The 14,792-nt window shown below is 40.9% G+C and overlaps 2 protein-coding genes across 2 annotated transcripts in view; one reads left to right on the forward strand and one right to left on the reverse strand.

The window, feature by feature from the left end:
- The first annotated feature begins 975 nt into the window (after window positions 1-975).
- On the forward strand, window positions 976-6,386 carry LOC132874178 (rho-related GTP-binding protein RhoA-B-like). The gene is made up of 5 exons (XM_060910155.1): window positions 976-1,087; window positions 2,583-2,742; window positions 3,404-3,524; window positions 4,895-5,025; window positions 5,622-6,386. Exons 2-5 carry the CDS (start codon window positions 2,587-2,589, stop codon window positions 5,793-5,795), a joined length of 582 nt encoding a protein of 193 aa, XP_060766138.1. The 5' UTR covers window positions 976-1,087; window positions 2,583-2,586; the 3' UTR covers window positions 5,796-6,386.
- A 253-nt stretch (window positions 6,387-6,639) lies between these two features.
- Window positions 6,640-14,792, reverse strand: part of LOC132874177 (transmembrane protein 43) — a 31,712-nt gene continuing 23,559 nt past the window's right edge. Inside the window, exons 2-12 of the mRNA XM_060910154.1 lie at window positions 11,461-11,610; window positions 11,134-11,268; window positions 10,919-11,013; window positions 10,787-10,836; window positions 10,340-10,409; window positions 10,118-10,188; window positions 9,613-9,734; window positions 9,449-9,523; window positions 9,239-9,340; window positions 7,885-8,002; window positions 6,640-7,778 (exon numbers count right to left, since the gene is read on the reverse strand). Coding sequence (XP_060766137.1) covers window positions 7,576-7,778; window positions 7,885-8,002; window positions 9,239-9,340; window positions 9,449-9,523; window positions 9,613-9,734; window positions 10,118-10,188; window positions 10,340-10,409; window positions 10,787-10,836; window positions 10,919-11,013; window positions 11,134-11,268; window positions 11,461-11,610 — 1,191 coding nt within the window. The 3' untranslated portion in view covers window positions 6,640-7,575. The remainder of the gene's footprint in view (window positions 7,779-7,884; window positions 8,003-9,238; window positions 9,341-9,448; window positions 9,524-9,612; window positions 9,735-10,117; window positions 10,189-10,339; window positions 10,410-10,786; window positions 10,837-10,918; window positions 11,014-11,133; window positions 11,269-11,460; window positions 11,611-14,792) is intronic.

Below are 14,792 nucleotides of genomic sequence, written 5' to 3' on the forward strand. Positions count from 1 at the left end.
GGGATAGATTAGGGATAAAATTAGCTCATGTTTTAAGTCGTTCAAATTCTGTAAAGCTGCTTTGCGACAATGCTTATTGTTAAAAGTGCTGTACAAATAAACTTGATTTGATTTGATTTGAAAGGCGGGGTTCACCCTGGACAAGTTGCCAGGTCATCACAGGGCTGACACATAGACACAGACAACCATTCACACTCACATTCACACCTACGCTCAATTTAGAGTCACCAGTTAACCTAACCTGCATGTCTTTGGACTGTGGGGGAAACCGGAGCACCCGGAGGAAACCCATGCGGACACGGGGAGAACATGCAAACTCCGCACAGAAAGGCCCTCGCTGGCCACGGGGCTCAAACCCAGGACCTTCTTGCTGTGAGGCGACAGCGCTAACCACTACACCACTGTGCCGCTCCCCTTGACAAAAATGTAACAGTGAACTCACTTTAGCTTGGGTCACGTGTATCATTGTGAGCCAACGGTATCAGTTCTTTGATGGCACCCAATATTCTCCTCATGTTCATGACAGTTATTCTTGTGAGAAGGCAGAGCAGTTTTTTTAGCCTTGAGCTCATAGTGGTTGAGATTCCTGATGTGGTTCGTGAGTTTGGTTACTTTTAACAATGTTAATGTTTATTCGGCTACAGTCTTGTGTATTTGTGGTCACTGCCATAAATGAGCTCCACCTGTCACTTGTCTCACAACACAATCGTTATTTTGTTTTTAAGCTTAGCAGGAAGTGTCATAATTTGCTAGTCGATGGATAAGATGTTAAAGATCATCAGAGAGGTCGTGTAATTCTGATGAAACCAATTATTTTCACACAATAGGAGTTTGTTCAGGGTTCTGAGCCCCTTCTCCAATAGGATTCCATTCAAGATTGAAATCTCTCATATCACTTTCCAGCAGACGGACGTGCGCATGCGCGGTGCATCATGACCACTAGATACGAACGCGCATGTGTCGTTGTGTTGCGCATGCGCAGTGCTATCCAGGCAGGAGCTCGCGGTAGTGACAGTTGCGCCGTTGTGCTTTGACGCTTTGGGTGGGAGAGACCGGAAAAACTCGCTCGCTAAGCATCAAACACAAGGTAAAAATAAGCCAAACAGAACATAAATAGGAAGTATATCAGTCGTGTGTGTCGCTTAAGTTGGGATCCGTGATATTCAGCGATATTACAGTTGAGTAAAAAGACTGCGATTGAGTTTTATTTGTCCAAACAAAGGGCCGTTTTCGTTGGAACAAATCGCACTTCCGCTTCTGGGGCTTATGCTAAGCTAAGCTAAATATATTTCCGAAATCATCAGCATCTAATATCGAAAATAATGGAACACGTTTTATTTAAACATTAAAAAAGCGCATGTACAGCATCTGAGAACCTAAATGTGCTCCCTGATGTGAAAGAGAATTACTGTTCAACACATTTAACCTCCTCAGAGTTTCCACAGTGTGTTTATTTCATCAGTCACTTTTTTTTAACGATCTGAGCCATTTTATTAAGTCAGTCATTGATGTTATCGACAAAAGTCAGCCCTTAAACTACTGTAATAAATGTATTTCTTTGTTTAAATGTGCTTCATGAAGACGGTTTATTTCCTGTGTTCATCCAGAGAGAGAGATGAGCGTCACTCGGCGCTGTTACGATTTGACACCGGAATAAAAATAGATCACGGTATTTCGGTATGAAGCCATCATTTAAAAACACAAACGTGGTGAAACCTGAAGTGAAATGTTACGATAATCACCCAGCATGTCTGCACAATAATTTTGAACAACAGACTTATCATTTAAGCACAACACTTACATTTTTTTCTTTCATTGTGCAAAATTCTGCATTGAAAAGTCCGATGATAATACACTGATCAAAAAGGAAACTTCATAATATAATCCCATACCATGTGCCCTTTTCATCATTTAAGTTTGTGATGCAGTAAGTGAGGGTTTTTGTTTTTTGTGTGCCTAATTGTCACCAATGATCGCAGTTGCTAGCTTCTGTTACTTTATTATACTTTATACCACAACACAAATTCTGGATTCTGATCGGTCAGAAGGCATGTTCATTCTTTTCCCTTCTCGTTTCTATAACAACGGCTCGTTCACAGGGATTGGTACAGAAGATGCTTCACTGATAAACAGATTAAAAAAACATTTGATGAAGTTCTCTAAGATGTTTATGTAGCATTTATGGGAGGAGTTTCCAGTGTCAGTGCTTTGTACCAGTCAGAGGTCAAACTGTGTTTTCCAACATCTTCAGGACAGAGGAGTTTACGGTTTCTAGCGAACATGACAAGCTGCATTTTTGTTTGTTTTTGTCTTATTAACATCAAGAGAGGAAAAAGAGAGAGCCTGGTGAAAGAGCTAGTTAGGCTAATCGGATAGCTGATACTATCGAGGGCTGGTAAAAATGTCATGGTTAGTGTGTTCCAGTTTGCACTTTTTCTTGGGGGGCAAAATTTCTGAAATCAAATCCATCCACTCCTGTCAAAGCATCCTCACTTCAATAACATAAGCGTACCTCTATCAGCTCCATCAAGTGTGTTCTGGTTCTGGGGCGTGTCAGTAACCCAGGTGCTGTGTTTCTCCAGAGAGATGGCAGCGATCCGTAAGAAGCTGGTGATTGTTGGAGATGGCGCATGCGGCAAGACGTGCCTCCTGATCGTCTTCAGTAAGGACCAGTTCCCCGAGGTGTACGTCCCCACTGTCTTCGAAAACTACGTGGCTGACATTGAGGTGGACAGCAAACAGGTAACTGAAACGGCACAAATGAGTCAAGATCAAAAACACAAACGGTGAAGTGAAGATCTTGCGCAGTGTTTTACAGAGAACAAAAATCTACCCTTTCCTCATCCCCAAATTTCATCTACATGACAAAGCCTTGTCAGTTAGGTGATCAGAGCTCGGATTGGTCAGAGCGTTGTCATATTTATAGTGTATCTTTTTTTTATGTCATGTCCAGTCTTGGCTATATAAAAAAAAAAAAAAATCAGAATGCAGATTTAACTCGAGATGGTGTGTGAATAACTCGGACCTGACCGTACAGTAGGTGTGGACTGATTATTGGTTACCTGATATTGTGATGATTGTCGAATATTTTACAAAAAAAAAAGTTAACGTACAATATAATATATAAATAATATAATAATAATAAAAGATGTGATGGGTCACGATTAAAGATCAGATGAAGATTCATTTATCAATTTGCAAGCATAGAAAAGAATATTTTAATGCTTTCATACACTTATTTTAAAATCGCATCCAGATTTTTTAGAATTCTGAAGACTTACGATTATCAATTTCACTTCATGTGAACAGGATCGGAACAAGCTTCACCTTTTTATTCCTGTAAGCCAGAACGTGAAACTCATTTTGAGGAAATGTGTGTGTGTGTGTGTGTGTGTGTGTATAGGTGGAACTGGCGCTGTGGGATACAGCAGGACAAGAAGATTACGATCGTCTCCGTCCTCTGTCCTACCCCGACACTGACGTCATCCTCATGTGTTTCTCCATTGACAGTCCTGACAGTCTTGGTAAAGTTCACCACACAGTCACCTAAAACACACAACGAATGACAAACCACCACCACCATCATCATCCACTCTTTACTCATCTCTGTCACAGATAGCACAGAATTAGCATGATTTTCCTGACCTCTATTTTCAACACTTATTTTAAATTTTTCCTTCATTTCACTTTTTTAATTCCTAACAAGTTCTGAGACGCCTTTTACATCAAATTCAAACATTTGTAACATTTACTGCTAATCCCAGCCAGCTCGATAACACAAGCTGACCTGAGAGGATTCTCAAAGTTAGACTGATAAATTTTCATGGCAGAAAATCTTCATATAGCTCTCTATACTGACAAGATTTGAGAATTATTAGCATGTACATTTAAAAAAAAATTTGCTTTTAACCTTCACAGGATGTCTGACAGTTTATATCAGATACAAACAAAATGTTCCTCTTTTTGTGCACCAAGTTCGCAAATGAACTAGTGTGAAGCAAAAAGTTTTTTAGTCTGAGAGGATGTTTGGGTAAAACTTACAAATGTTTATAATTTTCCTTCTCATGCTAGCTACAAAGTGCTAACCTGACAGGATTTTTTTTTCTCCATGTCATTGTGATGTTCATAATATGTACAGCTAATGCTAACTAGACAGCAAACACAAGCTAACCTGACAGGATTTCATACTTTCAGTCATACTTGTGTTTTCACTCATAACCCAAGCTAATTTACCATGCTAAGCTAAATGTTTATAAAGATGAGGGGATGCTTGGGTCAAATTTACAAATGGTCCTAATTTTCACAGCTAATACTAGCTTGAAAGAGCGAACCTGACAGGATTTTTCATTGTCATTTTGATTAATTCATAATCTCCACCACTAATTTACTCTGGATGGCTAGCATGAGCTAACCTGACAGGATTTAATATCATGGTTATAAATGTTTTGAATCTTTACTGCTAATGCTACTCTGTTATCTAGCTAGCATGAGCTAACCTGACAGGATTTCCAGAAATGCCCATAATCTTAGTTGCTAAAGCTAGCTCGCTAATATAAAAAGAGAACCTGACAAAAAATGCCTATTCAAGAAGAAACTTACCTCTTTTGTTCCAAAATGTTTGTGACTGTCTTTAAGTTTGAGTTTTAAACCACACCCTCCTGCATGTAGCTCCTCCTTCTTTCACACTCTCTATGTATGGGTTGAAGCCAAAGCCAAGTGCTGATCTGGTTTAAAAAAAAAAAGGAAGCAATTCACTGAGCATGGTTTCCTCGTGAAGTTAAAATGGACAAAACCGTGAAAGGACTCATGAGAATGAAATTCATAAAGCACAAAAGTTAATGAACTGATGGCTTGTGAGCATGTGATCTAACTAGGTGAGGTTTCCTGTGTACAGAGAACATTCCGGAAAAATGGACTCCTGAGGTGAAACATTTCTGCCCCAACGTCCCCATCATCCTGGTGGGCAACAAGAAGGACCTGCGCAACGACGAACACACTCGCCGTGAGCTCGCCAAGATGAAGCAGGTACCGGAGTTCCCCCAGCTCGTTGACGCTGCCTGCTCCGTTAACGCTGCCTGCTCCGTTAACCAAATAATCTTCAGGATAACAGAGGCCAATAAAGAGAAGTGCAAAATAGATAAATATCTAGTAAAACAGCTGCATTCATGAAACACTGGAAAAATGCATGTTTGGAAAAATGATTATGGAAATTATTTGAAGATTAAAAAAAAAACTGAACTGAATCATTCAGGTGGAAAAAAATAATCATGATTCAGAATGATTTCAACAAAAAATGTCGGGTTTTCTCTTGGTGTCAAAAAGGAGTTTGGAATAAGAACAGGTGAAATTCTTGTTCACTTTCAAACACAAATGTGGGACTGAAAGTTCAGAGTTCACACTTTCAGGAGAAGCACAAGCGAGAAACAGTTCATTCCATAAATAAATCAGAATGTCATTTGCTTAACGCCAAAGAGGTTTCTCTGGTCAGAATGAAAACTGATGGTTAAGAACCAAGAAAAGATGAATGAATGAAAACAGCTGTTCCAGCTCTGTTTAGAGATTTCTCTGGTTTGCTGGATGTGAAATATTTTCTCTCCCTCTCTCTCTCTCTCTCTCTGCAGGAGCCAGTGAAAGCAGAGGAGGGCCGTGACATGGCGAATCGGATCTACGCCTTTGGCTACATGGAGTGTTCAGCCAAGACGAAGGACGGCGTGCGGGAGGTGTTCGAGATGGCCACCAGGGCGGCACTGCAGGCCAGGAAAGGCAAGAAGGGCACCAAATGCCTCCTACTGTAAAACAAACGGGACTCGATGCTCATTATACAGGACGGGAGGGGCTGAACATAAGTAATGCCCTCTTCCCCACCCCCAATCAGCCTGCCTGAAATGACTGTGCTCAACCGCTAAATCACGTGGTGTGTTTTTTTTTTTCTTCTTTGAGTCTTTTAATTGAAACCAATAATGGCTAGTTATGGAAGTTTTTGTCAGTATTTAAAGAGGCAGATCAGGAGAAATGTTGTTCTATTGTACTTTTACAGACACGCACGTCATGATTAAATTTGCCATATAAACTCGTGCCGAGCCAACGGTAAAAGGAGAAACGTTGGAGTCGTGTATTTGCTAAATGATATGCTCGTATCAGTGATGTTTCACTGTGACCGATGGCCCATGCAGTTATTTCAATTTATAAATATGCAATGAAGATGGGGAAAAAAAAAAAAAGATCAGGACCAATGTGCAATACAGAAAAGACAACACAGGCTCTGTTTTTTTTCTGGAATGCATACACTTGGACAAGACTTGAAACTTTTTTTTTTAATTTTACTTTCTTTCGAAACAAACAGGAACCAAATTTGGTATTTGTGTATTAAAGAAACTTTTTAGGAAGCTTGCTGGTCATCTTTCTTGCTTTCTTTCCATTTATTTGCCTCGCCAGTGTTTTGATTGAAAGAGTTTTCAGTGTGCTTGTGGTTAAATTTTTAGGGGAAGTTGCAGTGACAGTTTTCACCAAGCAGCAGATAAACCAATGAAAATCTTGCTGGAAAAAAGTGAGGTTGTTTTGAACATGTGACAGACGAGTGTTATTGCTTCATGAACACCATGTGGCACTGGTTTCCCAGGAGCGACGGGGTGGAGCATGTCAGGCTGGGGATGTTTTTAATTTGCATAATCAGAAATATACAGAAGTGCAGAAAAATAAACATCCTGTCATATGAAGAATGTAATATCTTTCACCAGGAGCTTGTGAGAAGGAAATAAAAAAAAAACAATGAAATCACTTGAACAATGAATTATCACTAAACAGTCCCATCTAACACAACCTATATTTCAATATGCACATGTTCAAATGATTTACACCACAGCATGGCTGAATTCTGATTGGTCAGAAGGTGTTGATTAAGGAAGGGATAAAACAAACTGGGATACACTGTTAAAGGAAAATAATCAACGGTGGGGTGGTGCAGCCTGAAGTCAAGCACAGTTACCATTTCCATCCTGAAGGTGATTTTTTTTTTAATAACAGCACACCCACAAATGGTTTATTCCTCTTATCACAGCAACTTACCCACAATTACAATATTTATTCTTAATGAACAATGTATACTCGATCCATTTATATCTGAATTTATTGACAAATTAAATGTATTCTTGTAATAAATAGCTAGCTGACTGTTACAAAGCACTGACACTGGAGACTCCTGTTTAAATTAATCAACACCTTCTGATCAATCAGAATGTAAATGTGTCTGTTATTAAAGTTCGTTTTTTCTTTCTGACTGAGAAGCTCGTCAGAGCAAGTTTTTTTGGGGGGGCAGCTGTTCAGGGTGATTTATCAGTAACTGTTAGATTATACTGTAAAGACAAACATACATTCTTATTTGGAGTGTGTTTAACTTTAGTTTTGAACATTAATCCATAACAGAGGACTCCAGTGCTATGAATCCACACTCCACACAGCCCTGGTGTGTTCCGAATACTGCTCTTATTTTCTGTGTGAGAGAGATGAGCAGTAGCAGTGGTCCGTATAATAAAAGAATCCATCTTTGTGAATTCACCATCCCACTCTTTGTAGTGGTCACTGATGTTTTTTCTCAGCTTTGCGAGCGCGTGTGATGAGGATGGGCAGCAGGGCGATTGCAGCGATCAGCGCAGCCACCAGGGGGCGATAAAACAGCCAGCCGATTGAGATGGTGAGGAGAGAAAGCGAGCAGGACACACACGCCGCAAAGAGCTTCACGCCCACAGACACCAGCTCTCTCAGCACAGGAACCCAGTCCACTACACACACACACACACACACACACACACAATGAGGCGTACAGTCTCTTACACACACATGGTATAGAGCTGTACAAAGGTGTGTGTGTGTGTGTGTGTGTGTTACCAAGAGTGTAGAAGATGCGCATGGTCAGATTGATCCCGATGAACATGAGAAGCCAACCACCTGCTCTCAGAGCCCATGTCATCATCACATTGTGCTGATGTTCTCGAGCAAAGACCTCCTACACACACAAAACTAATCATGACATTTATTTTTTTTTCCATGAAGCTACGAGTGTAACATCTAAATCATCACACAGTCGACAAAGTTAAATCGAGGGTTCGGGATACTTCTGTGTTACTTTAAACATTAAAGGGGAACTGAAGGCAAATTTATCATCAAAATTCTATTTCTCTCATTTTATTAAATATAGGAATGCATTTCTGACAGCTATTTTGTCACTGCTGTAGGAAATTGAGTGTTTGAAATATGCTCTGTAATATATCAGTCCACAAGTCAAAGAAATGGGCGTATCATTGAGACCTGTGTGAGACATCGCAGGACCGAAGTAAAACGTACAGCGGAAATCAAAGTGACCAACATCTGCCAATGTTGTCAAAAGACGCGCGCACGCCCTCTTTCGAATGCTGATGTAATCAAGCCAGAAGTTTTCCGTATCTGAAATCACTGCCTACTCACTATATAGGGCACGCCATTTTGTATTGCTGTCCGAAACCTTAGTGAGGATTATGTAGGAAATGCGCTCAGTATAATATGCATTTATCACAAAAATACATGCATGTATTTATTATTTTGAAAACCCACCAGCCGCCTCATCTGGCACGTTTTAATTGTGCGACAGTAATGACGTAAACACTAGCACGACGACTCGTCCTTATCCTGTCGTCTTTCCAACTCTTCTCTACTCCACGTTGGTTCGAAGTCGTATGGAATAATCTCCATCACTGATCTCGAAATTAATCTAAATTGGAATGATATGGCGATCTGGCCGCTGTGTAAACAGTTTTCAAAATGGTGGCGCTGACACTTCACATTTGAAGTCTCGCACAAGTCTCGTGAAGATTGCGCAGATAAGCGACGCCTGCTGTGGACCAAACGAACTACATTCAACATGGCTAAAAACTGAAAAGACCAATAAGTGTAATATAATATGCCAATACAAGTCACGATATAAGGTTAATAAAACAGAAAACATAATTGAATAACACGTTAATTAAGAAATAAAGCAAGTTTAAAAATGACTTCAGTTCCCCTTTAAGAGCTGCCTTCAGACTTTAGGCCACACCCCCTCACTTAGGAAGAAAGTTGACTGTCCTGTTGTCCAGGAAACACATCAGTGAGATCAATCAGCTCCGTGATGCCAGTGGACGAGGTGCAACATGTGAAACTGGACTTCTGTTAGTCGTAACCTCTCATCAGCCACGTAGATCAGGAAGCATCAGTTACACACACGTACCTCTGCTGTGAGCTCCTCCAGGTAAAGGATCTCCAGCGTGTCTCCTGATTTGGTCTTAAAAGGCACGAGTTTGTCTTTTTTCTGCATCGCCACCACGCTCACCTGCACGTGGGGACACACACACACACACACACACACACACTCTTCCAGAATAAAGATCAGGTGATGAGTTATCAAGTGTGTAAAGAGGACCTTTGTGAGTTAACTCACTTTCTGTGCTGGTCCAGGGAAGGAGACTTCACCACTGAGTCCGGCGTAGGAGAAGCTCACTCGCACGTCTCCCACCTACACACATACACAGCAATCACAACACATCACCTCTATGATCCAAAGTCATTATCTCAGTAAGAAACAGTGTGCGCGCGTGCGTGTACCTCTGGTCTCCGTGGGTTGGCTGTGTGATAGAAATAATCTTCGTACACCGTGAGAAACTGGTCAGTAACAGGAAGTGCACTCAGACTCAGAGTCTTGAAATTATTAATCTGATCGATCAAACCTGCAGAGAAAATATACACGTTATAACCACATCTCTCTCTCTCTCACACACACACACACACACACACAGATAAACATGACAAACTCAAAAATATATAAACAGAATCTACAGCCAGTGTGTCTTTAATCAAAAGGCTCCGTTTTAAATCGGGAAGCAAAAGTACCAAATTACAGAAAAAGGTGTAAAACTGTTCATAAACCCGAGTTATACACGCTGAACTGTACATCACCACTAGAGGGCAGTGTTTAACACTATGGTTTGGGGACAGACTGCCATTTTCGAGCAAAGTCACAACGAAATTCCGTTTTCACTTGCAAACAAACTGCACTTGCTGATGTGGTGCGCTGTCCAAAAAAATACAGGTCAACTTAACAAATAAATACCTTTTGAGAGAAAAAAATGGCCAACCCACACGTCGGGGGCAACGACAGTGACACTCTCAACAGCCATTGCGCTACAACACAAAGCAACACACACAATGAACACTGATAAAACACACACACACACAGACACACATACATACATGCGTGTGTATATATATGCATGTGTGGCGCGCGCGTGCGTGTGTAATACAAAACACACACGCACGCATCTTAAAGCTGTACCTGGGATTGACGTGGCCGATTTCCTTATCAAAATTTCTGCTGTTGATGATCTCCGACTTCCACTCTGTGTCTGAAATTTAGTAAGAATACAAATGATACATTCAATTAGGAATAAACCATGACATGATGTGCTGTTAGATGAAAATAATCAATGCCAGGGTGGTGTAGTGCAGACATTGATTATTTTTCTCCAAGATAACGTCCTTGGATCTTTTATTCCTCTTACACCACAGCAATTTAACGACGAAGCTTCGCCTCTGATTGTTACAAAGACACTGGTGACTCCTTCCAGAAATGATACACAAAAACACATTCCTCCTGACAGTAAAAGACTTAAATCTGTTCACGCGGAACGTCTGCTGTACGAGTCCCTGTGAATGAGCTGTTACAATCGAAATGATGTATGAGCACAGATATAATTCTGACTTCTGAGAAAGATGAACTCACTGTATGTGTACGTGGTCTCCGTTTTCGTTTCTCCGTTCTCTGTATAGTCCCTGTTCACAGAGACAGAGCATGAAGGAGAGCTGAAGGTTCGGGACGAAGATTGTGTTGGTGTTTTTTTTTTTTTTAACCTACCGTGACTCCTGATACTCCACCCACTGGTACATCTCCACATTCCTCTTCAACTTCACCGCCTGAACCATGACATTGTAGTTTGGGTCATGCAGAGGCTGAAAGTGTGAGAGAGAGAGAGAGAGAGAGAGAGAGAGAGAGAGAGAAATATCATGAACACATGATGAAACGATGTCTATTACAGTGTAAATATCTCGCTGTTTATAATGTGGAAGTACCTGAGCTGTGCGCAGAGAAGCTGAGAGGTGAACGAGGTGCCCGTTGTTCTGGGGGTCAACATAGAAGTCTGGGTGAAGGGTCACGACTTGAGCGAGACCCTCATCCAGAGAGGACGCGGTGCGGATTGCTCTGCCCTGCAAAGGACAAAAGGGAGGTGAAGAGGTGTGTGAGAGTGTGTGTTGGGGGGGAATTTTCATGCTGTCTCAGAAGGACAGATACGCGCTTTACAAGAAGCTTTCTGGTTGCTCCTCTTCAGTTTCTACCACTTGGCCAGACAAAGCACATAATAATAGAAAACGCAGTTTATGAAGATTTTGATTGCTGACCTCATTAGTAAAGAGCACGTAGAAGGAGAGGAAGAAGATGACCACACCCACTGCCATCCCCCCCATCGTTTCTCCCAGACGCTCCAGGAATCCCGGAGAACTCCGCGTGTGAACGCGAGTGTATCGATCACGACTGTTCTCACCGGACACCTACAACACGGACAAAACAAACACCAGTGAATCAGTGAGAGCAAAATTTTATCAAACTGAAACAATCAGCTTTTTAATCTGATGGTTTATCTCACAGCACTGTTAAACTCTGGACTCTGATTGGTCGAAGGGTGTTGATTAATTTTCTATAACAGCACCTCTGACTGTCGTGTAGGTTTATAACAACGTTCTGTTTTATTCTCTCCACATTCACTGGATATGAGCAATCGCAGGCTCTGACTGGCTACTCTACTATGAGGCTATCAGCTCATATACCCTGAGTAGAGAAAAATAAAATGGCAGAGCGTGTTGCTGAAGCAACCGAAGACGAAATAAAAACTCTACTCAAAAACAAAGTAGAGTTTTTATCAGCTCCTGTACGACTCGATTTTGTAGAATAACTGTAAAATAGTTTCCATCGCAACAGCTCATTCACAGGGACTCAATAAAATCACTGATGTGGAGAAGTTTTCTGTAAGGAGAAGTGTGTGTGTGTCATTTCTGGAAGGAGTGTCAGCGCTGTGTAACAGTCAGAGGTGAAGCTGGAACTTTAAGTTTTCCAACATCTTCAGGACAGAGGAGTTTACACTTCTTTTTATAGTTTCTCAGTAACATGATGGAACAAGCTGCGTTTTTTTTGTTGTTGTTGTTGGTCTTAATAACTTCAAGAAAGAGAATAAAGATGCGATGGAATGACTATTTATAGCTGCTATAACAAAAGTGCATACTTGCCAACTCTCCTGATTTCGGCGGGAGGCTCCCGATTTTAGCCTCTGTCTCCCGTCTTCTGCTCGTATTTGTTAAAAACTGGATAATCTCCCGGTTTCAGGAAATCCCTCCCGCCAAGTTAAAAATACTCCCGATTATGTCCAATCAGAATCGTATGAGAAACACCGCTGACGTCAACTGATTTTTAACCAATCAATGAACAGAACGACAGTCACTTCCGTAATGTAGGATTCACCCAGGCTGTCTGACATTTTTTTACAAGCAGTCATTTATCATGGCCACTAAACCCAATACCACACGGCAAAAATATGAATGCAAATCCCAGGTTGCCTGGGAGAATGAATTTCCGTGGATAAGCAAATGTTCGACCAGCCAGTTACACATTTTAAGGTAAAGATTCCTTAAATCAGAATATAATGGACATTCGAGTGTGAAATTAAACTAGTCTTCCGTAGCATTTCAGAAACAAACTGTACAACTTCTAAAGTGTTTAGTGACATTTTGCAGGACAGAGAATGTGTTTGGTGAGTGTATTTGAATAGTGTGGTCGTGTCTTAGTGCGATTTTGAATTTATGTTTGAAAGTTTTAAGTGAAAGTTTACAAGTGAATTATCTGGAAAGTGATTGATTTTGATGGAGTTTTGAGGTTTTAAGTGAACGATTACTAGTGAGTGTATTTTGGTCGGACTAAAATGCTGCATTCGAGTGAATTTCTTTGTGGAGTATATTTTGATAGTATGGTAGTATTTATAGCGCCATTTTTACATTTCGTTTGAAAATGAGCAAATTCCTTTGATGCATTCCGATAGGATTTTGATAGGATTTCTAGTGCTTTTTAAACATTCTGTTGGAAAAAGTGTTTAGTGAGAGAGATGCATTTTAGTCATACTAAGTGCAGTATTTACAACCCCGATTCCAAAAAAGTTGGGACAAAGTACAAATTGTAAATAAAAACAGAATGCAATGATGTGGAAGTTTCAAAATTCCATATTTTATTCAGAATAGAACATAGATGACATATCAAATGTTTAAACTGAGAAAATGTATCATTTAAAGAGAAAAATTAGGTGATTTTAAATTTCATGACAACACCACATCTCAAAAAAGTTGGGACAAGGCCATGTTTCCCACTGTGAGACATCCCCTTTTCTCTTTACAACAGTCTGTAAACGTCTGGGGACTGAGGAGACAAGTTGCTCAAGTTTAGGGATAGGAATGTTAACCCATTCTTGTCTAATGTAGGATTCTAGTTGCTCAACTGTCTTAGGTCTTTTTTGTCGTATCTTCCGTTTTATGATGCGCCAAATGTTTTCTATGGGTGAAAGATCTGGACTGCAGGCTGGCCAGTTCAGTACCCGGACCCTTCTTCTACGCAGCCATGATGCTGTAATTGATGCAGTATGTGGTTTGGCATTGTCATGTTGGAAAATGCAAGGTCTTCCCCGAAAGAGACGTCGTCTGGATGGGAGCATATGTTGCTCTAGAACCTGGATATACCTTTCAGCACTGATGGTGTCTTTCCAGATGTGTAAGCTGCCCATGCCACACGCACTAGTGCAACCCCATACCATCAGAGATGCAGGCTTCTGAACTGAGCGCTGATAACAACTCGGGTCGTCCTTCTCCTCTTTAGTCCGAATGACACGGCGTCCCTGATTTCCATAAAGAACTTCAAATTTTGATTCGTCTGACCACAGAACAGTTTTCCACTTTGCCACAGTCCATTTTAAATGAGCCTTGGCCCAGAGAAGACGTCTGCGCTTCTGGATCGTGTTTAGATACGGCGTCTTCTTTGAACTATAGAGTTTTAGCTGGCAACGGCGGATGGCATGGTGAATTGTGTTCACAGATAATGTTCTCTGGAAATATTCCTGAGCCCATTTTGTGATTTCCAATACAGAAGCATGCCTGTATGTGATGCAGTGCCGTCTAAGGGCCCGAAGATCACGGGTACCCAGTATGGTTTTCCGGCCTTGACCCTTACGCACAGAGATTCTTCCAGATTCTCTGAATCTTTTGATGATATTATGCACTGTAGATGATGATATGTTCAAACTCTTTGCAATTTTACACTGTCGAACTCCTTTCTGATATTGCTCCACTATTTGTCGGCGCAGAATTAGGGGGATTGGTGATCCTCTTCCCATCTTTACTTCTGAGAGCCGCTGCCACTCCAAGATGCTCTTTTTATCCCCAGTCATGTTAATGACCTATTGCCAATTGACCTGAGTTGCAATTTGGTCCTCCAGCTGTTCCTTTTTTGTACCTTTAACTTTTCCAGCCTCTTATTGCCCCTGTCCCAACTTTTTTGAGATGTGTTGCTGTCATGAAATTTCAAATGAGCCAATATTTGGCATGAAATTTCAAAATGTCTCACTTTCGACATTTGATATGTTGTCTATGTTCTATTGTGAATACAATATCAGTTTTTGAGATTTGTAAATTATTGCATT

This window comes from Neoarius graeffei, chromosome 26 (assembly GCF_027579695.1).
Source record: "Neoarius graeffei isolate fNeoGra1 chromosome 26, fNeoGra1.pri, whole genome shotgun sequence".
Lineage (NCBI taxonomy): Eukaryota > Metazoa > Chordata > Actinopteri > Siluriformes > Ariidae > Neoarius > Neoarius graeffei.